This window comes from Prionailurus viverrinus, chromosome D1 (genome assembly GCF_022837055.1).
Source record: "Prionailurus viverrinus isolate Anna chromosome D1, UM_Priviv_1.0, whole genome shotgun sequence".
Lineage (NCBI taxonomy): Eukaryota > Metazoa > Chordata > Mammalia > Carnivora > Felidae > Prionailurus > Prionailurus viverrinus.
The window spans coordinates 7,013,600-7,038,986 of NC_062570.1; the positions used below are offsets into that span (position 1 = coordinate 7,013,600).

The window sequence follows — 25,387 nt, forward strand, 5'->3', positions numbered from 1 at the left end:
TGAAGCAATGGAAAGAGAAATAAAGAAATGGATCCCATTTACAATTGCACCAAGATCCATAAAATACCTAGGAATAAATCTAACCAAAGATGTAAAAGACTTGTATGCTGAAAACTATAGAAAGCTTATGAAGGAAATTGAAGAAGACACAAATGGAAAAATATTCCACGCTCCTGGATTGGAAGAATAAATATTGTTAAAATGTCAATACTACTCAAAGCAATCTACACATTCAGTGTAATCCCAATCAAAATTGCATCAGCATTCTTCTGAAAGCTAGAAGACATAATCCTAAAATTTGTATGGAGCCACAAAAGACCCCAAATAGCCAAAGTAATACTGAAGAAGAAAACCAAAGCAGGAGGCATCACAATCCCAGACTTTAGCCTCTACTGCAAAGCTGTAATCATCAAGACAGTATGGTATTGGCACAAAAACAGACACATAGACCAATGGAATAGAATAGAGAACCCAGAACTGGACCCATAAATGTATGCCCAACAAATCTTTGGCAAAGCAAGAAAGAATATCCAATGAAAAAAAGACAGTCTTTTTAACAAATGGTGCTGGGAGAACTGGACAGCAACATGCAGAAGAATGAAACTAGACCACTTTCTTATACCATTCACAAAAATAAATTCAAAATGGATAGAGGACCTGAATGGGAGACAGGAAACCATCAAAACCCTAGAGGAGAAAGCAGGCAACAACCTCTTTGACCTCAGTGCAGCAATTTCTTACTCAACACATCTCCAATGGCAAAGGAATTAAACGTGAAAATGAACTATTGGGACCTCATGAAGATAAAAAGCTGCACAGAAAAGGAAACAATCAACAAAACTAAAAGGCAACCATGGAATGGGAAAAGATATTTGCAAACAACTTATTGGATAAAGGGCTGGTATCCAAAATCTATAAAGAACTCACTAAACTCACACCTGAAAAACAAATAATCCAGTGAAGAAATGGGCAGATGACATGAATAGACACTTTTCTAAAGAGGACATCCAAATGACCAACAGACACATGAAAAGATGCTCAATGTCATTCATCTTCAGGGAAATATAAAGCAAAGCCACACTGAGATATCACCTCACGCCAGTCAGAGTGGCTAAAATGAACAAATCAGGAGACTATAGATGCTGGTGAGGATGTGGAGAAACGGGAACCCTCTTGCACTGTTGGTGGGAATGCATACTGGTGCAGCCGCTCTGGAAAACAGTGTGGAAGTTCCTCAAAAATTAAAAATAGAACTACCCTACGACCCAGGAATAGCACTGCTAGGAATTTACCCAAGGGATGCAGGAGTACTGATGCATAGAGGCACTTGTACCCCAATGTTTATAGCAGCACTTTCAACAATAGCCAAATTATGGAAAGAGCCCAAATGTCCATCAACTGATGAGTGGATAAAGAAGAAGTGGTTTATATGTACAATGGAATACTACTTGGCAATGAGAAAGAGTGAAATCTGGCCATTTGCAACAACGTGGATGGAACTGGAGGGTATTATCCTAAGGGAAATAAGTCAGTCAGAGAAAAGACAGATACCATGTTTTCACTCTTATGTGGATCCTGAGAAACTTAACAGAAGACCATGGGGGAGGGGAAGGGGAAAAAAATTACAGAGAGGGAGGAAAGCAAACCATGAAAGACTCTTAAATACTGAGAACAAACTAAGGGCAGATGTGGGGTGGGGGAGAGGGGAAAGTGGGTGATGGTCATTGAGGAGGGCACCTGTTGGGATGAGCACTGAGTGTTGCATGGAAACCAATTTGACAGTAAATTACATATGTTAAAAAAAAAAAAAAAAAACAGCACCATCTGTAGTGAAATACAAGATGACCTATAGATTTCTCCTTTGTCCACGGTAATAACCATTCCAAGGTTCTACTGAAAGTAAATACATAAGAACTCTTCCTTCTCTTTTAGTCTAAACTTTCCTCTTTAGTATTTTCTTTTCATAAAGCATCTGGGAAATACACAGTAGAATTTTCACCAAATTAACTTAAGGACATATACCCATTATTGTAATAGTCTTTTTAATAGATCATCAATACAGTTTTGGTCTCAGTGAAATTACTGGTAATATAAAGTATTAATAAAACCAGTCATCTAAGCTATAAAATACTGTAGTTTTAACATTTTGAGAACTGATTTGGTCTTGAAATCATTTCTGTGTGGTGGACCCTGACTGGTTCTGTCCACAAGACAGGTGCCGCAAAGAGTTTGTGATTCATATAACACACTAGTGAGCTCAGGTTCGAACTCATGCATCCTGCTGTGTAGACCAGTAACTTTTTGGCATACCACTCTGCCATTCATGTAAACATAAATGTATTTTAATTTAAAAATGTACCCATTGCTTCCAGATTTAGTTTTAACTGTAGTTTGGTTTGGAAACAGATTTGTTTATGTCTGGATATTTGTTTTGCATAAGAAAGATAGAATGTATTTCTAATTGCCTTACTTACATGTGTTGACTGTTTTCTTTCTAGTTTTTAGAAGTACCCAGACTGGACAAAGAAAGTCCTTTAGAAGGCCTGGATGATACGAGCCTGTGGACTCCTCAAAGTGGAAATCATGACAGTTGGATAAAGAGGCTGACTTGTGCATTTTTGGATAGTGGAGGCACAAAGAGTGAAATTCTTCAATTATTAAAGCCAATGTGTGAAGTAAGATTAGTTAGTCTGACTTAATTACTCCCTTCCTACCTTTGCCGTTTTTATTTGAGCCTTCTCTTAATAGCTTTCGTGGCTGGTCACGTCCCGTTCGGCTTCTGTGTACACAATTCTGGTCTGCAGATCTGTGGTACTCACATCATCTCCATGGAGCGTCATCTCCATGGAGCAGTGCCCGCGCTTGGCTGTTGGGAACCCATTGCACAGACGTGTTTAAATATTTAGCTATAACTTTGTGCAATCGGTTTCTCCTGTGGGCTAGCTACCTCCTAGATGAGCTCTAAAGGGTGCCACTAATGATAGTTAAAATACGGATGGTTGTAAATTATTTATATGAACCAAAAGTCTCCTGCTTTTTTGTTAGTTTACTTTTTTTTTTTAAAGGTGTTTGTGATTCTCTTTCCCTGGTATATACTTTCTTGAGTGAGAAAAAGAACTAGGGTAGCAGTTAGCATTGCTCTTTTATTTTTGAAGGTACAGTACAGTTTATTTCAATAGAGAGTAAAGGTACATACCCAATTAAACACGAACTTTGTGTGCTTTTATCAAGTGTGCCAAACAGTACAATATCATGCTCTAAGGCTTCAAAAGCTGCATGATTCAATAGCAGTGTGAAAACAGAGTATCTGACTGGTTCAGACATCTGCCAGTTCAAAGTACTGATAGAGAAATGAGTATTTTGGTAAAGTGCCCTGATTGAAAGCAATTTAAAAAACGGTCCTTACTTCTACAGAAAAACTGTTGGCAGTGAATAAATTCTCACACTCTCTGCATTACTATGTAGCATTTGTGCTACGTCAGCATGGTGATAACCCTGGACACACACACACACATCGCATTTCCCATTAGTGAACATACCTGAGATTTTTTATAAAGTCCTGACTTTGGGTCACAAGATAAAATATTCCAAATATACATAGAGACAACACCCCAGCTCCAAATTCCTTAAATTCTTTATTTCTAAAACTGCCATTTTGATTTGTCTTTAGTCTAAAAGGAAAAGATAAAGTGTGCATTTGGTAATCTATGATTTGTTTTGTGTGTGTAGTATGTGATGAATAATGAAGAGAGTGCCTTGACAAACATAAGGTTGTATGCTGTTTCAGTGTACCACGGGTATTAAAGTGCTTATCTGTACTTTGGAGTAGATCACAAACAAGTACCCACATCATATACCCATAAATTGGAGTTTCTTAAAATAATAAACATTTTAACATGACTGTTGTAGCTTTTCACTGAGTGTAGAAAATGTACAAACATAGCTTTCCAGCTTTTTTCTTTAACTTCAATCCCCATTTTCCTTTATAACAAATTAGAAAGCTGCTTTATTTTTTCTAATTTTTTTAATGTTGACTTATTTTTAAGAGAGAGAGAGTGAGAGGGAAAGGGCAGAGAGAGAGAGGGAGACACAGAATCTGAAGCAGGCTTCAGGCTCTGAGCTGTCAGCATAGAGCCCAATGTGGGGCTCGAACTCACGAACCATGAAATCATGGCCTGAGCCAAAGTTGGACACTTAACCGACTGAGCTATCCAGGTGCCCTGAAAGCTGCTTGTTATTAGTAACACTTGTCAACAGTGAAATTTTATTTGCTCTAGTGACGTAATAATTTCACTTGTAAACAGTATCCTGTTTCATTGCATGCAGGTGGCCCAGGTTGGAAATGAACAGTTGTCATGTAATTGGCACATGTTTGACATAGATACTCTAGATTAGTTTGATTTGTTTAAGCACTGCCTGATACATGTATTTTGGTTGTGTTTTAGAGGTACGTTGAGTTCATGGCAGATTGATCTATCTTTTTTTTTTTTTAAGTCTAATATGCCAGTAACGGATTGAAAATTTTAAGTACATTATTTTCACTCAAACTCTTGATTTGATATGCTTGTATATTTTAGGTGAAAACTGACTTTTGTCAGACTGTGCTTCCATACTTGATTCATGATATTTTACTCCAAGATACAAATGAATCGTGGAGAACTCTGCTGTCTACACACATTCAGGGATTTTTCACTAACTGTTTCAGACACTCCTCACAAACGAGCCGATCCACAACCCCTGCAAATTTGGATTCAGGTATTCTGTTCAATTTCTAGCATTTATACTTTAACTTCTCAGTTCTAGAGAAAGGTGGATTTGTTTGAATCCCTTCAGGATGCTTTATTGGCTTAATTCCATAGCATCTAAATAACTATTTCCTCATCTGTAGAATGGAGATGAAGGTTGTAGCCAGTTTTCAATGAGATAACATATAAAGCACCTGGGATAACACTTGATGCACAGTACTCCCTCAGGAAGTTGTGGCTTTTAATGAGGGAGCAACTAACTGAGCATTCAGTGTGTGTCAGGCACTAGGCTTGGCACGGACACCAGCCACACGGAGAAGACGCCCTACAGTCTAGCAGTGGAAAAAGCAGGCTAATAAATGCAAGCAAATGTTAGGAGTACCATGTTGGAAAGATGATGAAATGTTCATGCTAAAGCTCTGGCCCCGACTCATTTGTTTGAAAACAACCCTTTTTATTACCAAATATTTATTGTGGAAAATAGAAATGAGCAGAAATTAAAAAATCAAGTTGCCCATAATTCCATGATCACGGGTAACAACCATTCACATGTGGTACATATCCTTGGAGTTTTTGTAAACAAAAATTAGATTATACTTCATCTGATCACATAACCTCCTTTCTTTTCATGCTTTATAATAAGTATTTCCCATGGTAAGAGCTTATATTGGGAGAAATTCCACCGGGAACAGGAGCACTATATTATGGGGGTATATAATACATGTGTGTGTGTGTGTATATATATATATATATGTGTGTGTGTGTGTGTGTGTATATATATATATATATATATATATATATATATATATATTTATATTTATATATATGCATAGTTGAGGGCTCCTTCTGGGTCAGGTTTTCAAACCTAAGATTAAATAAAGGCAAAACAAATCACAAATCTGTAATGGTAACTTATTGTCTTTAACATGTGTCATTAACGTATTTTATGTGCAAACACAAAACCAGGTGCAAATTCACTTGGTGTACTGGAGACCAGTGCAGTTCTAAGAGAAGGACCGATTTACGTGCTGTTTTGCAACTGACTTGCTCTTCCCAGTCTTGATTCGGTTCTAGTCACTTTGGCAGAAGCTGTGACTTGTCCCACTCGTTTCTTTCTTTACTACTAAAACCTTCGACACGACTGAGGTGTCACTTAGGCTTATGTTTCACCCCTACCATGTGAAATACTCTAATTATAAACCTAGTCCTGGGAGCTCACTCTGTGGTCTGAGTAGATTATACATTGTCATGTAAATGACCCAAAACATGCTTACATGAATTGTCTTCAGATTATTGGAATGAAATTCATGAAATAATTCTCGTAGAGACTTTGCAAACTAAACTGTGTCTCCTGTCCTTAATTTGGGAAATATGGTGTAAGTGATTCAATTACCAGTAAGCGTTTAAACTTTAAATGTTAAAAAAGTTTAAAGTTCTGTTAAAGACGATTTTATTACCAACTTTAATGTAATCATTGCTTGTGATGACCTGGCAGTTCATTATCATGAACATGATAATTGTTTTCATATTTATCCTATATACATACATGTGTATATGTGTATATGTGTCCTATCACCATTCGCTGGTAGAAATCTGCCCATTTTATTTTATCTCTGTGTAAAGTGCCAGTATCTGTGACCATAAATGAAAATTTAAATTTCACCTGTAGAAATCTGTTGTTTACAAGGAAAGTAAATACACATTTCCATCAGATCTGATGTCTGTAAGTCTCCCTGACCTCACTTGATTGTGTCCCGTGCACCTTGGACTCACTTCTCCAGAGTAAACTTGCCATCTTCCTCCTATCCCCTCCCCTCGGCCTCTCTGACCATGCACCTTGTCAGTGAAGGGCACCCACTTAGACCTCTCTCATGTTCACCTGACTGCCAGGTCCTGCCACTTCTGTGTTATAAATCCTGCAGTCCCTCTGTTTGTGTCTGCCCCCAGCATCCTTGCTGCTATCAGCACAACTGAAATTCTTACAGTGAGTTCCTGTTGCAGCCGCCGTAGGTGGTTGTTTCTGTTGCCTGGGACACTGTCTGCCACTCTTCCATCGGATACCCCTTTCTCTGTGAACCTTTCCTTGTTTAGGTTCCATCCTTTGTGCCTGTCCACTCTCCACTTCCCTGTCACATCCTCATCACACAGAGGTGAGACTCTCAGGCAAGCCAGTGACTTCTGTGTGCACAAAAACAGTCTCTCTTATTCAGAGTTGTATCCCAACTGCCCAGTACATAAAAGATCCTCGGTAAGTATTTACTGAGCCAGTGAATTAGCCCCCTCCAGAAATAAAATATAAATTGTAATTAAATTCTCAGTTTTATTAATAAGCACACTTTCTTGTAAAAGTAAGAAATGCCATTAAATTCTTATCGATTCATACTTATTAAGAACCAGTTTTGTGCCAGGTGACTGCCCACCAGAAGCTTAGAGTGTAGAGGGAGACAGACGCATGCCCAGAAGGAAGGATGCCCTTAAGCAAGTCTGCCCAGACTAAGGGGAGCTGTCTTTCTTTGTCAGACTCAGAGCACTTTTTCCGATGCTGTGTGGATAAAAAGTCCCAGAGGACCATGCTTGCCGTTGTGGACTACATGAGGAGACAAAGGAGGTAATGGAGTGAACATGGCTTTTGGGGTTTGGGGACTTAGAAGGGTCACTTGTTACTGCCGGCTGCATTGTCCCGTTCTCTCAGGTGGTGCTCTTTCCAAGGTGCTGTATGTACTTTGTGTGATGCTTCTATCTTCTTGAAGTAACCCATATTCAGGTGGCACTTTGGTTAAATCAGCGCTGGGAACTTCATGAAAGTTTCTTGGCTGTGCATTGTGGTCCTCAAAATGTACGGTTCCGTGGAGTAAGACTGTGCCAGGGAAGTGTTTGTTTCCTTGATTGTGAGAACTCGTTGTACTAGTGTCTTGTTCCTGTTACTCGTCAGGAGGTTTTTGCCCCTGAGGGCAGACACTGCTAGAGAGGTCTCATTGATCTCTACTGCTCCGGAGTAGAGAATTCTGAAGAAACAATGTACCAGGCCTGTAGCTTGGATAGATAGGAAGTGGCGTCTTATGTGCGTGTATGCTGGTGGCGGCAGTGGTTGACGAAGGGTGGGAAGGAGAGTAGGGGAGGAGTGCAAAATCCCTAAATGCCTTTACGTTTTCAAATGAATTCCTCTTTGTCCCCCGCATACCATCCCGCACCACTCTTAGAAATGTTAGGGTTTCAGTATGTTTCCAACACGTTACCGACACGCTATATTGTCGCGTAGAGATCCTTTCCCGAGAAAGCCCATAAAAAGCTGTAGCTGTAGCCAGAAGCATGTTATTTCTTGGGGCTGGGAGTCCGTTTCACCTCTGAATTGTTCAGTGCAGATTCGTCATCAAGGTAGAGTGGTGTTGACATTCCAGTCCTTGGAGAAGATAAACATTCTTCACATTTAGTTTTCATTTTGAATAGGCCGTATGGAAGATTCCTTGAGAGAATATGAACAGAACAAAGGAATGTAAAGGACCTCAATTTATGTCCGATTCTGGTGCTTAGAAGCTTTGTGATCTCTGAACTTCAGGTTCCTCAGCCACAGGGTTTTTTTGTTTTGTGGTGGTTTTGTTTTTTATTTTAGAGAGAGAGCACATGCAAGTGGGGGAGGGGCACAGGTGGGGAGAGAGAGGGCAAGTGGGAGCAGGGGAGGGGCAGAGAGAGAGGGAGAGAGAAAATCCCAAGCAGGCTCCCCGCTCAACCGACTGAGCCACCCAGGCGCCCCTCCGTAGCTACAGTTAAGCGTCAGCTCTGTGATAGGCACTGTATTCATCAGCCTGATACGTGTTATTTAATCATTGCAAATTCCGTGGAAGATGGCTATTGTTCCCCGGTTTTACAAATGAGAAAATTAAACCTTCAGAATCAAAGTTGTTGAAGGTGATACATCTTGTAGTGGGGGGTCCAACTGGACTTGAACCAGGCCATATGCTGGTCTAAAACCAGTGTTGTTACCCACTACCTTGTCGCATTTCATTTATAATGCTGGTTTTAAAAGAGATAGATGATCCCTTCCGATTGTGACCCACTGTTACCCCCAGAAGGTTTTTATTAAGTAACTTAGGCGAAAAAACAAAGAGAAAACAGACTGCATTAGGAAAGACATGTACTTGTGTTTTGAAGAAACAGTTTTTCCATTAAATTGGCCACTTTTTAAAAAAGTTTTCTCTAGGTGTTACTGGGTATTCTGTGTAGCCTACCCTTAGCCTGGAGTCCATAGACCCCTTGATGGAGGGTAAGTGTGAACCCCAAATTTGTATGAGCTCTGATGATCCATGGCTTTCCTCAGATTCCGTATGGGGTTTGTGATCCGAAAGGGGTCAGATAGGGCTCTTCAGCCGTAGTATGTTAACATGTTTACAGCTGTATGTTGGGGACATGCGGTTTTTGGCTATTTGAATCTAATTTTCTTTTTAACGCTTGCTACCGTTGTGTTCTATATCAGCATACTCTTCTTTTGATATTGAAGTTAAAGAAATGGACATGACTTGATGTTAAGTTTTTCCTTAGACCTTCCTTAGGAACCGTTTTTGATGATGCTTTCTGGCTGGAGTTGAATTACCTGGAGGTTGCTAAGGTGGCTCAGTCTTGTGCTGCTCACTTTACAGCATTGCTCTATGCGGAAATTTATGCAGATAAGAAGAGCACAGATGACCAGGAGAAAAGGTAATGGAATTTAGACACTTGGTTTTTTAAATCAGTGTTGACATTGTTTCAGTAAAGGTATGTATTTTATTTTGCTCCCATTCCCCCATTTAAAAGACATTTTAGATAGAAGTTTTCTATTAAAGTGAAATAATATTTTAAAAGATATAAATAATTCTGCTCTGAAATAAAACACAGATGTTTATTCCTTAAGAATTGTAGAAATTCTACATAGCAAACTCCTTATTCATCTCTCTTTTCCCCCTAGCGGTAGCATTGGGAATTTAATAGAAGTGATCAATAAATGGTTTTCAGATGATTGAGTGATTGCTTGATTTCAGTGAAATTACTTTTACCACTAATCCCCCAGCTTGTCCAAGGTCCATTTTCCTTGTTTATTATAAAGTAATGTACTGATTTCTTTCTGTGACTCAATTACTTTCATTACTTTGCTATCTACCTGTATTTCTACCAACTTAATTAACTTGTCCTCTGAGTTAGAATTCTAATAGGAGTTGAATAGGTGTTGTCCTAGATCTTAGTGAAAAACAAGAAAGCAAGGAGGTTAAAGAGTAGAGAATGCACACTGTATTATTCCAGCTGCACTCCTGAGATCTTACTCATTTGAAGTAGCCTAGTGTTTATTTTTCTTCTTAGCCTCATTTTCCCACCACAGAATCACTCCTCTTACAGAATTGCAATGGCAAAGATATAATATGTTGCTATATTTCTCATGCTTGAACGATTTCTACCTTGGACTGTCCTTAAGCTGGAAACAGTGTGGTTTTTAGACTGTGGAAAACCAGGAGCCAGAATTCAGATCCTCGTCCAAACATAAATAAATGAGTTATTTGGACTGATTTCTTAAGTCTCTGGTTTGGTATTTAATTTCTCCTTTTCAAATGAAAACAAAAATCTATGATATGTAGATACTATGTATAATATGTAATTGGTTCATCATCACTATAGACTGTATGAAGACAGTTATGTTCGTTAAATATGTTATGAGTAAGAAATGGATCATTGCCCATTCTTGGAGACTTAACATTTGAGTCAGGGTCTACATACTTGGCAGTAGTAATTATGATCTGAATGTGTTTCAGTATCTTGGTTTCATTGTATGTTTCTTTCTAATTAGTATTTCTTCTAATTAGTATTTCTTTGTAACCGGGAGTGAATACACTTGTCTAGTAGTATAATGTTGATTTATTTTTGAGAGACAGAGCATGAGTGGGGGAGGGGCTGAGAGGGAGAGGGAGACACAGAATCCGAAGCAGGCTCCGGGCTCTGAGCCGTCAGCACACAACCTGACGTGGGGCTCCAACTCAACAACTGTGAGATCATGACCTGAGCCGAAGTCGGATGCTTAACAGACTGAGCCACCCAGGCACCACTCGTCTATGAGTGTAAATAAAATCACCTTAATTTGTAGATAGGTGATTGGATAGAATTTGGGAAACTTTTGCAGAATTGTTTAACAAGCAGGAGGCCCAGATTTTGATTTGGTTAACTTTAGGAACAAGTCCTTGACAGAGAAGGCTTGCAATTTGCTTTAACAGTTTGGTTTTGATTTTCGATTTTTTCCCCAAGTGCCTGATGGCACAGGAAGGGCAGACAGAGGGATGAGCTTGACGGAGGGTAGGGAACGCTGGTTTTCTTCAGTGACTCAGTCAGGTACCATAAAGTTTTGTTAACTTGCTCCTGAGAACATACGAGATTTCAAAGCTAGTGTCCATAATTTTTCAGAAAGAAGTGTAAAACTCCCTCAAATAGATTTAGGCCAAAGGTGTTCATTCGCGACCTTGGTTATGGGAGTGTCACTGGTATTTGAGGCAGCGTCTGCCAGGTCCTGGCGGCTCTGTTTTTCCTGGATTAATTATAGCCTTAGACGGACAAAGTTAACAACCTCTAGTATTGTCTCCCCTGCTCTCCAAATTTCTCTTCTGAAAACTGTCTTCTGCATGACCTGCCAATAAGGAAAATAGATGTAATAGCTACACATAAATTGGACGTTGTCGCTACTCTTCTGTCAGGCAGCAGTCTCCTCTGTCCCATCCCTCTGTCTTCCCTCCAGGAGGTGAACATGAGCTCGTGTTTTGTGTTCATTCTTATAGGTGCTGTTTTTATCCTAGGAGTATGAATACATAAATATAGTTTAGTTTTCCTCATTTTTGAGCTTCACGACAAATTACGTGTGTGCTTTTCTAGAACTTGTTTCTCCGTTCGGTATCTTTGTAAGATTTATCTATGTCGTGTGTTGCTGTGGTCAGTACTTTGTCACTGCCACTGCGTGTCCCAGCGGGGGGGGCGGTGCACCACGATTCGTTTCCTCCTTCCCCGGTTCAGGATCTGTGTCTAAGGGGAAAACTACTGGGCTGCAGGGGATGCAGAAGTTCAGCCTTGCCAAGATAGTGCCAGATTGTTTCTGAAAGTGGTCACAGCCCTTTGCATACTTGTCAGAAATGGAGTTATGGGAGTGGATCCGTAGAAAGCCTTACGTTTGAAGGAGGGAGCCAAACAGGAATCGATTGATAAGTAATAACAGAGGCACTCCCACTTAGGTTACTATTGATTTTATACACGGGATAATTATTGTCACCAACTTTATAGCTGACACGACTTGGGAGTTGAAATTATCTGATGGGACTGAATATCCTGTATGTACGTGCAGGGCTGAAAGCTGAGGCCTTGGGGTGCCCAGATCTGTGCCTCCATCCTGTCACTTAGTGGTTTTATAACCTTGGGTGGGTGGATCCCACCCATGCCCCTCTTTGTGAACACTTAGTATTATCACACTTCCTAATTTTTACCGATTTATCGCTTGTTATGTGGTGTCTCGGTGTGGTCTTGTGTGCCCGTGATTATTAATGAGGTTGAACTTCGGGTAAAACCCCTGACAAAACATTAGAGGTTGGAGACCATTTATTTTTAAACAGGCCTGGCCCTATAAATAAGCACAATTTGACATATGGCCTTCCTGTCTATGAGATTGTCATTAATATTTGATAATCATGAGAAGAATTAATATTCACAATTTTTTTCCATTCTAGGTGTGAGTCGTATTACATTTTAAAGTATAAATGGTTCATTATGTTTTATCTGTCACCTTGGTTAGTTTTTCTCATTCAAGGCTATAGTGTGTGTGTTAGTAAGCTTCACAATAGTATATTTTCATTAAAAGATGTGCTCTTGTGACAAACAGAAGCCTTATGTTTGAAGAAGCAAGCCAAAATACAACGATTTCTAGTTTGAGTGAAAAAAGTAAAGAAGAAACTGGAATAAGTTTACAGGTAAATATTACAGAGACCTTATTATTTGTGATACTGTTTATTTTGTATTATTATTTTATTATAGAGATGCTAGAGACATCATTTGATTTTCAGACTGATGTTACTGTTTGGGCTGAGTGCCCTGTACGTAAGCTCACGGTCTGAACGTTAGGCCTCGGGGTAGACAGAGTTGAGTTCTAATCCTGACTCTGCCACTTGTAGAATCTTGTGCAGATTACTCCCCCTTTCCAACCTTGAGTTCCTTCATCTGACACTTGGAAGTAAAACCACCTATCTCATACAGCACATTTATACCACAGATTTTTCTGCCACAGTAGCCTGTTTTTTTTCTTTATAGAATTTAACATCTGTAATTATATATTCCTTTGTTTACTTGTTTACTGTATGTCACATCGCAGGGCCGATTCCTTCTATAAATTTTTTTTTAATGTTTATGTATTTAGAGAAAGAGAGAGAATCCCAAACAGGCTCCACACCGTCAGCACAGAGCCCAACATAGGGCTCGATCCCATGAACTATGAGGTCGTGACCTGAGCTGAAACAAAGAGTTGGACACTTAACCGACTGAGCCCCCCAGGAACCCCTTCTATAAATCTCTTCATGCCTACTCCTAAGTTGGCCATTCTCACTGAATTTCTTTGGTCGGCTCAGTCCTCTGAAATGACCGTTTCTACCTCTCCACTTTGTCTCTTCCCTTTTGCTTGTAGCTTGCCTCCTGCTTCTCGAAGAAAACCGGGGAGGTAGAGAGGAAGTCCCAGCACATCTCCGCATCAAACACGAAATCCCCCTGCATCGCTCAGTGTAACCTTTCCTGTTGTTAAAGTGGAGAAACACTTTCTCCTTCTAGTCAACACAGTCCTTCCTGTGCTTCGTTGTTTATGAGTTCTTTCTCAGAACAGTTACTCTTCACTGTGCTCTGCTCCCTCTGGAGGTGTCCAGACGTTGTCACACTTCTGTTCAAGTCATTCTCCTGCACGGGCGCGTGGCTGGCTCAGTTGGTAGAGCTCGTGACTGTTGATCTCAGGGTCGTGGGATCAGGCCCCACTTTGGGCATGGAGCCTACTTAAAAATAAAGTCATTTCCGGGGTGCCTGGTTGGCTCAATTGGTTAAGTGTCCGACTTCGGCTCAGATCAGGAGCTCGCAGTCTGTGGATTCGAGCCCTGCGTTGGGTTCTCTGCTGACAGCTCAGAGCCTGGAGCCTCCTTTGGATTCTGTGTCTCCCTGTCTGCCCCTGCCCAGCTCACTCTCTGTCTCTCTCTGTCTCTGTCTCTCTCTGTCTCTCTCTCTCTCTCAAAAATAAATATTAAAAAAAATAAAAATAAGTCATTTCTCTCTTCTGTCACCCTTTCTGGCCTCCTTTTCCTTAACAGCTGGACTTGTGAAAGACTAGCCTCCTCCCAGAAGCAGCACTTGCTCGTGGGCCCTGTGAACTTTGTGTTACTAGCATGGGGGTCGCCTTCCTTTCAGCATCTTCTCTGATGTTTCACTAACCCTTAGCACCATTAGCCTCTCCTGGCGTCTTGTATGTTCTCTACTGTTGATCCCATTCTCCTTTCTCTTTTCCATTTGTGCTTTTTTATATTTTACCCTCTTTTGCTGAGTTTTTGCAGTATTTTCTGTGCTAGGCTGGCTACTGCGCTAAGCTGGGTACTGAGCATTCCAGCACCAAGGGCTCAATTTCACGTTCATGAATAGAAACAGTTTCATTAGAATTCAAACTGCAGGGGCGCCTGGGAGGCTCAGTCGGTTGAGTGTCCGACTTCAGCTCAGGTAATGTTCTTACAGTTTGTGGGTTTGAGCCCTGCGTTGGGCTCTGTGTTGATGGCTCAGAGCCTGGAGCCTGCTTTGGATTCTGTCTCCCCCTCTCTCTCTGCCCCTCCCCAACTCACACTTGTGCTATCAAGAATAAATAAACATTAACAAAAAAAAAAAAGAATCAGAATTACAGACTTATGCCAGTATCCGTGAAGTTGTATTTAGTAAATATTTCCCAGAGCAAGCACCATTAAACAGTAAAATTGCTTGATTGGTTTTCTGTGCAGACGTTTCTAGCTTTTCCAGTCTTCTGTTGTCTTTCTGTTTTCATTTTTATTTTACTGAGATGGTTTTAAACAGAATCCATTCTGTGTACATTTTACAACAAAGATTGGAGTCATCAGGCTGCTTCTTTATCCTTACTTTGTTTTACCAATTGTAACATAATTCAGTTTCGAGTTTTCTTTGAAAGAAAAGTTCATGACCTTTATTTTTACTACGTTCAGTTTCCAAGAGTCAGACTTTGCAGATGTCATTTTCCTGTGTCCATTTTTAGCTGTTGATAGGATTCTTTGTTTTTGTTTTAATGATTACTTATGCATGTGTTTGAAAGCCTGATAAATTGAGGTTGATTTCTTATTTAATGCATGAAATTGTGAGCACTTCTTTTCAGGGAGTCATTCTGTTGTCTGGGATCATTTTGTTGTGTTGCCGATTCACATCTTTGGTATACATTTCCATATCACTATCTTTTACGTTTATGACAATAATGTGTAGTTGGGAGACATGTTGGTAATGATATAATTTCCAATTTGTTGAATTCATAAAGTGGTATTTTTCCCATCTCCAATTTTTGTTGCTGCCCTGTTTTTAGGATCTGCTCTTAGAAATCTATAGAAGTATCGGAGAGCCAGATAGCCTGTACGGCTGTGGTGGGGGGAAGATGCTCCAGCCCCTTACCAGGTAAAACCCATGCTTCTGGATGGCGGGATGGTAATTCTGTCTGTGAAGGAGCCACACGCAGGTAGAACTCAGAGGTACCTTGGGAATCTGTAATTACAGGCTGCGAACGTACGAGCATGAAGCCATGTGGGGGAAAGCCCTGGTGACATATGACCTTGAGACGGCAATCTCCTCATCCACCCGCCAGGCAGGAATCATCCAGGTGAGTTCTCTTCTGCTCTGGTGAAGTCCCGTGTCACATGAGGGGATTTCAGTACATGGGTGGCGTCTTCAGTCGGCCACGTAAACTCTGGACACGGGCATTGGGGTCAAAACCCAGAGGGTCACTGACCTGAAAGGTGGTGTGGGTTTGTTGATCACAGTCTCGTTAGCCAGCAGAAGACATTTCTCTCCAGCACGCAGTGTGGCAGGTCATGGATTACACCCTTTCTGTGGAAAGCCTCATGTAAACTCTTGCTCGTAGTCTGTATGTCAGGTGGTCCGGAGGCTGTCATCTGTGCTGCTGGCTGGCGCCCCTCAGCCGGGCTTCAGTCTGTCTTTATGTTTCGGGGAGAGCAAACGAAATGGTACTTGGGGATTTTCAGTGATGGTGTTGTGAAAGTTACTTCTCATGTTTTGTTGTTTTTTAATGTTTATTTTTGAGAGAGAGAGAGAGAGAGAGAGAGAGAGAGAGAGAGCAAGCATGGGAGGGGGCAGAGAGAGAGGGAGACAGAGGATCTGAAGCAGGCTCCTGAGGGTGGAGAGTTCAGTGCGGGGCTTGAACTCACAAGTCATGAGATCATGACCTGAGCTGAAGCTGGTTGCTGAACCGACTGAGCCCCCCAGGTGCCCCTACTTTTCATGTTTGGCCGTTATTTTTTCGCTAGTTTTGTTATCTTTGACTACTTTTTTTTTTTTAAACTCCTGCTTAGGCCCTGCAGAATTTGGGACTCTGCCATATCCTTTCCGTCTATTTAAAAGGATTAGACCTTGAAAATAAAGAGTGGTGTGCAGAGCTGCAGGAGCTCTGTTACCAAGCAGCATGGAGGAATATGCAGTGGGACCACTGTGTTTCTGCCAAGTAAGAGCTTGGACATTTTCTTCTGGTTGTAACCGATGAGCTGTTTTTATTCTTTTTTAAGTTTATATATTTATTTTGAGTGAGAGAAAGGGAAAGAGAGAGCGTGCATAAGCAGGGGAGGGGCAGAGAGACAAGGAAAAGGAAAGAGAATCCTAAGCAGGCTTCGTGCTGACAGTACAGAGCCTGACGCAGGGCTCGAACTCATGAACCGTGAGACTGTGACCTGACTCAAAATCAGGAGTCAGATGCTTAACGGACTGAGCCACCCAGGCACCCCTATAATGAACTGTTTTTAAACTTACTCTGTGAGCATAACAAGAGTTGGGGGGTTTCTCATGTTTTATACATGCTGCAGGCTATAGAGATGCCCGAGTGGCTTAAACATGACAGCAGTAAGCAGTTCACCTACCTGGGTTGAGTTACACCCTCTAATTCCATCAGGGCATCCCTCCCCGCCCCCACCCCCACCACCCCCCCACCCCCCACCTGCTGCCAGACATACTTGAAAATAGAAATGTAAAATGTTTTTTCTCCTGAGAATCTTCTCATTGATTGTTTATGAACCCAAAGAGAAGTATAGCCTTTCCGCTTCCCAGTCCCCGCGGTCAGGTAGCACCATCGCGGCTGGACAGCACTCCTAAGACTTCTTATCTTTAGCGATGGGATATTTTCTTTCATGAAAAAATACTGCTAATCCAGGAACATGGGAAGATACCGTTTGTAGCCCTGTATGTAACATCACCATTTGCTCCGAATGGAAAGCCAAACACCTGATCTTAGAAAAGATTTCTCATTTATGTAAAAAGTCTTTTGATGACATAGGCACCAAAAAACGAAACCATATTAATTGTATGTTTAATTGCCTTCACAGAAAAAAATTTCATCAATTGGAGTGTCTTTCAGATTTCAGACTGTTAGATTGCTGTGTGATTAGAGAGATACGCTTTCATATTTTTATAGCATTTACTCTTGCTTCCTCTCTAAGTCACCGTATACTCTTCCCACTGCCTGCTGTATTTCAGGCACGTAGGCTTTCTCTGTGTTCTTCCTGCACACCAGGCTGTTGGTACGTAAAGGCCTTGAATGTATCTGCTGCCTGTTGCCCCTGTTGCCCCGGGTGTGGCTTCTCGTCATGCAGATTCTAGTTGGACAGCGTCGTGTCTCAGACATTCCCTGACCACCCATCTCAGGTTGCCACCCGGGCCTTCTCTTTTGTTACCGTTTTAATTCTCTGCACGTTCCTTGTCAGCGTCTGGCGTATTTATTGTCCATCTTCTCTGAACCACAACATGAACTCCATGGGAATGGCGACCTCATCTGACCTGTCCAGTCATGGACCCCCTTCCCCTGCTCTGCCCCGGCTTTGGAGCCTCGTGCCCCCTGGCACATAGTCGGTGTTCGCTGAATAAGTGAGAATGAGAACCAGGCCAAAGATCTGAGAAATACCCTTTTTTCTGCTTGAATAATTTAAATGACCCACAAGATTCTTTGTATTTCTTGCCAGAATTTCTAGAAATGCATTGTTTGAAATGGAGACGCCTTAATTTTAGTTGTCACATTTTGTTTTTTGGGTGCAGTTTTATTGTATATACATGTACATTTTAAGACTTTTTGTTTTTAAATATATTTTTTTCTCTTATGTTTTAATTATCTCAGTAAAGGAATGGAGGGAACCAGTTACCATGAATCCGTGTACAATGCTCTACAGTCTCTGAGAGATAGAGAATTCTCCACATTTTATGAAAGTCTCAAATATGCCAGGTATTGTAAAAAGAGTTACTGTATTTTAACATTTAGTGTCCTGGCTGCTTTTCTGAAAACTTGATGAGTAATTTCAGCATGCGGATTTGCACTGCTGAAGGGTAAGGACTTGGTGGCTTTGGTCAGGTTGTGTCTTCGTCATTCCCACCCTCTTGTCAGGCAGCACCTTCGCTGTGGAATAAATCATGCCAGTCAGTGTTGGGATTCAAACGGTGCAGAAGGGGGAGGCGAAATCCTGTAACAATTTTGTAGCTTATGTACATCTGAGAAGTAAGTGCTCAGATGAGTTTTATCTTCTGCAGGAATGTTCTTAATAGGAACTGTGGGTGTTTTCCGTCTCTTGGAAGGGCATTCTCTGTGTTTCAGCGGTTTTATATGAGAGAATTCTCTATTCATATTTGTCAGGTATATATGTGTGTGTGTGTGTGTGTGTACACACACACACTATAATAGTACCTTTTTATTTTTTGTTTTAGATGGAGGAGCTTGCTCATGTTAGGTGCTTACATAAATTGTTACATTCTTTTTTTCTGATAAGATCTTTTTACTTGTTCATGTGGTTCAAATCTGTTCTTTCTTTAAAAAAAAAAAAATTCCCTTTGGGACCAGGTCAGCTCTTTATGTAGAGCCCTCGAGAACGAGATTCCCACCTCTCTGTCCTGTTCCTGGGCCTCTGTGTCTCGAGAGTTGTAACCTCGCCTCCGTTGGTAGTTGTATGGCATTTACCTCTTAGCACTGGTGTTCTTTTTGTTAAGTGCTGACTGTGGTTAGTACTTACCAATACTTAGGCTTGTTATGAGGCGCAATGAGATAATACACCAGCAGGTACTTAACTATAACAGGTTAAACACAGGTAACATACTATTTATTTAGCAGTAGTTAGTGACCTGTTAAATCCTGTATTTGGTTACAAAAATATTTGCTGCTATTTTGGTGCTTATTATGTGCTGGCCATTTTGTTAGGCTCTTTCTCTATGTATTCTCTAATGTTCAGAAGAATTCTGAAAGCGAAGAAACCTAGGTGCAGGGGAGTGCAGGTTAGACAGCCTGCGGCTTAGGACCGGGTTGCAGTACAGGTCCATGCGAGGATGGTGTTTCTGCCGCAGGATGCTGGGGCCTCCACAGCATTAGGTCAACAGCAGAGCCAGCAAAGCAACTCTGTAGCCGCAGATTTGAACTTTGATCTTTCTGCAAGCCTCTTCGTGTCCCAAGTGTCTTGTCTTTTGCCGCCAGGGTGAGAGAAGTGGAGGAGCTGTGTAGGGGCAGCCTCGAGTCCGTGTACTCGCTCTACCCCACCCTCAGCAGGCTGCAGGCGATTGGAGAGCTCGAAAACATCGGGGAGCTTTTCTCCAGGTATGTGGTTCCTGCGATGCTGTACCTCTCCCCCGAGGGCAGGTCTGCTGTGTGCAGTGAGCCCTGACCAGAGAACTAAGACAGAGGGTGAGCCTTGACCGGAGGACTGAGACAGGAGGTGAGCGCTGACCAGGGAACTGAGACGGGAGGTGAGCACTGACCGCTAAAACATTTTCAAAAATATTTATTGTAAAAATTCCAGTTTTTAAAATTTAGCATCATTGTACTGATTCACAGCTTTCCCCCTTCCTACCCCAGATAAAATTGCTTTTCCACAGTTTTTTTTGCCATAGCACGTGATCGGCCATTCTGTCTTCAGCACTGTGTTGGCATTGGTGTTGTTTTAGGTCTATGCTGCCATGCTGTACTAGAAGCATACTTTTTTTTTTTTTTTAGTGAATATAATTTATTGTCAAATTGGCTTACATACAACACCCAGTGCTCATCCCAATAAGTGCCCTCCTCAGTGCCCATCACCCATTTTCCCTCTCCCCTACCCCCCATCCACCCTTAGTTTCTTCTCTGTATTTAGTAGTCTCTTGTGGTTTGCCTCCCTCCCTCTCTGTTTGTACCTATTTTATATTTTCCCCTTCCCTTCCCCCATGGTCTGTTCAGTTTCTCAAGATCCCCATATGAGTGAAAACATGATAATCTATCCTTCTCTGACTGATGTATTTCACTCAGCATAATACCTTCCAGTTCCATCCACGTTGCTGCAAATGGCATGATTTCATTCTTTCTTATTGCCAAGTAGTATTCCTTGTATATATAAACCGCATCTTCTTTATCCATTCCTCAGTTGATGGACATTTAGGCTCTTTCTGTAGTTTGGCTATTGTTGAAAGTGCTGCTATAAACATTGGGGTACAAGTGCCCCTATGCATCAGCACTCCTGTATCCCTGGGGTAAATTCCCAGCAGTGCTACTGCGGGTCATAGGGTAGATCTATTTTTAATTTTTTCCGGAACCTCCACACTGTTTTCCAGAGCGGCTGCACCAGTTTGCATTCCCATCAACAGTGCAAGAGGGTTCCCGTTTCTCCACATCCTTGCCAGAATGTATAGTCTCCTGACTTGTTCATTTTAGCCACCCTGACTGGTGTGAGGTGGTATTTCAGTGTGGCTTTGATTTATATTTCCCTGAAGATGAATGACGTTGAGCATTGTTTCATGTGTCCGTTGGCCATGTGGATGTCTTCATTGGAAAAGTGTCTATTCTGGTCTTCTGACCATTTCTTCACTGGATTATTTGTTTTTCGGGTGTGGAGTTTGGTGACTTCTTTATAGATTTTGGATACTAGCCATTTATCCAATATGTCATTTGCAGGTATCTTTTCCCATTCTGTTGGTTGCCTTTTAGTTTTGTTGATTGTTTCCTTTCCAGTGCAGAAGCTTTTTATCTTGGTGAGGTCCCAATAGTTCATTTTCGCTTTTAATCTCCTTGCCTTTGGAGGTGTCAAGTAAGTAAGAAATTGCTCCTGCTTAGGTCAAAGAGGTTGTTGCCTGCTTTCTCCTCTAGGGTTTTGATGGTTTCCTGTCTCCCATTCAGGTCCTTCATCCATTTTATTTTCGTGTATGGTATAAGAAAGTGGTCTAGTTTCATTCTTCTGCATGTTGCTGTCCAGTTCTCCCAGCACCATTTGCTGAAGAGACTATCTTTTTTCCATTGGATACTCTTTCCTGCTTTGCCAAAGATTTGTTGGGCATACGTTTATGGGTCCAGTTCTGGGTTCTCTATTCTATTCCACTGGTCTATGTGTCTGTTTTCGTGCCAATAGCATACTGTCTTGATGATGACAGCTTTGTAGTAGAGCTAAAGTCTGGGATTGTGATGCCTCCTGCTTTGGTTTTCTTCTTCAGTATTACTTTGGCTATTTGGGGTCTTTTGTGGCTCCATACAAATGTTAGGATTGTTTGTTCTAGCTTTGAGAAGAATGCTGGTGCAATTTTGATTCGGATTACATTGAATGTGTAGATTGCTTTGGGTGGTATTGACATTTTAACAGGATTTATTCTTCCAATCCAGGAGCATGGAATATTTTTCCATTTCTTTGTGTCTTCTTCAATTTCCTTTATAAGCTTTCTATAGTTTTCAGCATACAGGTCTCTTACATCTTTGGTTAGATTTATTCCTAGGTATTTTATGGTTCTTGGTGCAATTGTAAATGGGATCCATTTCTTTATTTCTCTTTCCGTTCCTTCATTATTGGTGTATAAAAATGCAACCAATTTCTGTACATTGATTTTGTACCCTGTAACTTTGCTGAATTCATGTATTAGTTCTAGGAGTCTTTTGGTGGACTCTTTCGGGTTTTCCCTGTAGAGTATCATGTCATCTGCAAAAAAAAGTTTTACTTCTTTGGCAATTTTGATGCCTTTTATTTCATTTTGTTGTCTGCTGATACTAGGACTTCCAGTGCTATGTTAAACAACAGTGGTGAGAGTGGACATCCTTGTCGTGTTCCTGATCTCAGGGGGAAAGCTCTCCGTTTTTCCCCGTTGAGGATGATATTAGCTGTGGGCCTTTCATATATGGCTTTTATGATGTTTATGTATGTTCCTTCTATCCCAACTTTCTTGAGGGTTTTTATTAAGAAAGGATGTTGTATTTTGTCAAATGCTTTTTCTCTATCTATTGACAGGATCATATGGTTCTTATCCTTTCTTTTATTAATGTGATGAATCACACTGATTGATTTGTGAGTATTGAACCAGCCCTGCAGCCCAGGAATGAAACCCACTTGATCATGGTGAATAATTCTTTGTATATGCTATTGAATTCGATTTGCTAGTATCTTGAGAATTTTTGCATCCTTGTTCATCAGGAATATTGGCCTATAGTTCTCCTTTTTTATGAGGTCTCTGTCTGGTTTAGGAATCAAGATAATGCTGGCTTCATAGAATGAATCTGGACGTTTTCCTTCCATTTCTGTTTTTTGGAACAGCTTGAGAAGGATAAGTATTAACTCTGCTTTAAATGTCTGGTAGAAGTCCCCGGGACTAGCCATCTGGTCCAGGAGTCTTATTTGTTGGGAGATTTTTGATAACTTTCAGTTTCTTCACTAGTTATGGGTCTGTTCAGATTTTCTGTTTCTTCCCATTTGAGTTTTGGTAGTGTGTGGGTATCTAGGAATTTGTCCATTTCTTCCAGGTTGTCCAGTTTGTTGGCATATAATTTTTCATAGTATTCCCTGATAATTGCTTGTATTTCTGAGGGATTGGTTGTGATATATCCATTTTCATTTGTTATTTTATCTATTTGGGTCCTCTCTCTTTTCTTTTTGAGAAACATGGCTAGAGGTTTATCAATTTTATTTATTTTTTCAAAAAACCAACTCTTAGTTTCATTGATCTGTTCTGTTTTTTTGAATTCTACATTATTTATTTCTGCTCTGATCTTTATTATTCCTTTTTTTCTGCTGGGTATGGGGTTTCTTTGCTGTTCTGCTTCTAGTTCCTTTAGGTGTGCTGTGCTGTTAGATTTCATATTTGGGATTTTTCTTGTTTCTTGAGATAGGCCTGGATTGCAATGTATTTCCCTCTTAGAACTGCCTTTGCTGCATCCCAAAGGGTTTGGATTGTTGTGTTTTCATTTTCATTTCTTTCCATACATTTTTAAATTTCTTCTGTAATTGCCTGGTTGACCCATTTGTTTTTTAGTAGGATGTTCTTTAACCTCCATGCATTTGGAGGTTTTCCAAACTTTTTCCTGTGGTTGATTTCAAGTTTCATAGCATTGTGATCTGAAAGTGTGTATGGCATGATCTCAATTCTTTTGTATTTATTGAGGGTTTTTTGGTGGCTCAGTATGTGATCTGTCTTGGAGAATGTTACATGTGCACTCGAGAAAAACGTATATTCTGCTGTTTTTGGATGAAAAGTTCTAAATATATCTGTCAAGTCCATCTGGTCCAGTGTATCATTCAGGACCATTGTTTCTTTATTGATTTTCTGTCTAGATGATCTTTCCATTGTTGTAAGTGGAGTATTAAAGTCCCCTGCAGTTCTTACCAATAAGATCGCTTATGTTTGTAAATAATTGTTTTATGTATTTGGGGGCTCCCATATTCGGCACATAGACATTTATAATTGTTAGCTCTTCCTGATGGATAGACCTTGTAATTATTATGTAATGCCCCTCTTCATCTCTTGTTACTGTCTTTAGTTTAAAATCTAGTTTGTCTGATATAAGTATGGCTACTCCAACTTTCTTTCACTTCTAGTAGCATGAGAGATGGTTCTCCATCCCCTCACTTTCAATCTGAAGGTGTCCTCAGGTCTAAAATGGGTCTCTTGTAGACAGCGAATAGATGGGTCTTGTTTTTGTATCCATTCTGATACCCTGTGTCTTTTGATTGGAGCATTTAGTCCATTTATATTCAGTGTTCTTATTGAAAGATAAGGGTTTAGAGCCATTGTCTTGTCTGTAGGTTTCATGCTTCTAGTGATGTCTCTGATCCTTTGTGGTCTCTGTAACACTCACAGAGTCCCCCTTAGGATCTCTTGTACGTCTGGTTTAGTGGTGATGAATTCCTTCAGTTTTGTTTGGGAACACCTTGATCTCTCCTATTCTGAATGACAAGCTTGCTGGATAAAGGATTCTTGGCTGCATGTTTTTCATTTTCATCACATTGAAAATTTCCTGCCATTCCTTTTTGGCCTGCCAAGTTTCAGTAGATAGGTCAGCTACTACCCTTATATGTCTACCCTTGTAGGTTAAGGTCCGTTTATCTCTAGCTGCTTTCAGAATTCTCTCTTTATCTTTGTATTTTGCCAGTTTGGCTCTGATATGTCATGCAGAAGATCGATTCAAGTTACGTCTGAAGGGAGTTCTCTGTGCCTCCCGGATTTCAATGTCCGTTTCCTTCCCCAGATTGGGGAAGTTATCAACTGTGATTTTTTCAAGCACACCTTCGGCCCTTTTCTCCATCTTCTTCTTCTGGAATTCCTATGATACGGATGTTGTTCTGTTTCATTGAGTCACTTAGTTCTCTAATTCTCCCCTCTGCCTCTTCTGATCTTTCTGTGACTGCCTCTAGTTTATTTTGCACCTCATTTACAGCATTTTTAAATTCATCATTACTATTTTTTAGTTCCTTGATCTCTACAGCAGTAGATTCTCTGCTGTCTTCTGTGCTTTTTTCAAGTCCAGCGATTAATCTTTTTTTTTTTTAATTTTTTTAATCTTTATTTATTTTTGAGAGAGAGAGACAGCAGGGGAGGAGCAGAGAGAGAGGGAGACACAGAGTCCGAAGCAGGCTCCAGGCCGTGAGCTGTCAGCATAGAGCCCGTTGCGGGGCTCGAACTCACGAACTATGAGATTACGACCTGAGCTGAAGTCGGACACTCAACCGACTGAGCCACTCAGGCGCCCGCCAGCGATTAGTATTATGACTATTATTCTAAATTCTAAATCTCCCTACGGTAGTGGTGTTTTGAACCCTCCACTAAGTGTGCTTTCATTTGTTCGTTCAAGTAGCCCTGGAAAGGAAAACAAACAAAACTCAGAAAACAAAAACATGCGAACAAACGAAAAGCCAGAAACAGAAACACCAGCTGCAAGTAAACCATAGGGTGGAGGCAGTTCTGTTGGAACAGGCCTTATCGCATACGGAGAGAGAAATGACAGGGGCCGGGGAGAAAGAAAAAATAAAAATTGGCCAGGTAGAGAAACTCTCTGGCTTAATCCAGAGAGAGAGAAGGGAAAATAAAGAAGGAAGTGGGGAAAAAGAAAAGAAAATAAAGTTATCCAGACAGAGAAACTATACAGCTTAATCCAGAGAGAGAGA

At 40.8% G+C, this 25,387-nt stretch overlaps 1 protein-coding gene across 9 annotated transcripts in view; it reads left to right on the forward strand.

The window, feature by feature from the left end:
* The window catches only part of ATM (ATM serine/threonine kinase), a 132,239-nt gene that overhangs the window by 74,805 nt on the left and 32,047 nt on the right, over positions 1-25,387 (forward strand). For 7 of the 9 annotated variants that reach the window (XM_047877193.1, XM_047877190.1, XM_047877192.1 and 4 more), the window contains 10 exons: positions 2,499-2,675; positions 4,578-4,755; positions 7,266-7,353; positions 9,282-9,437; positions 12,598-12,706; positions 15,337-15,425; positions 15,525-15,627; positions 16,337-16,485; positions 18,142-18,246; positions 19,480-19,599. In XM_047877193.1, coding sequence (XP_047733149.1) covers positions 2,499-2,675; positions 4,578-4,755; positions 7,266-7,353; positions 9,282-9,437; positions 12,598-12,706; positions 15,337-15,425; positions 15,525-15,627; positions 16,337-16,485; positions 18,142-18,246; positions 19,480-19,599 — 1,274 coding nt within the window. Of the gene's footprint in view, positions 1-2,498; positions 2,676-4,577; positions 4,756-7,265; positions 7,354-9,281; positions 9,438-12,597; positions 12,707-15,336; positions 15,426-15,524; positions 15,628-16,336; positions 16,486-18,141; positions 18,247-19,479; positions 19,600-25,387 lie in introns of those variants that run through there. The other 2 variants (XM_047877196.1, XR_007156155.1) reach the window with 2 other exon arrangements.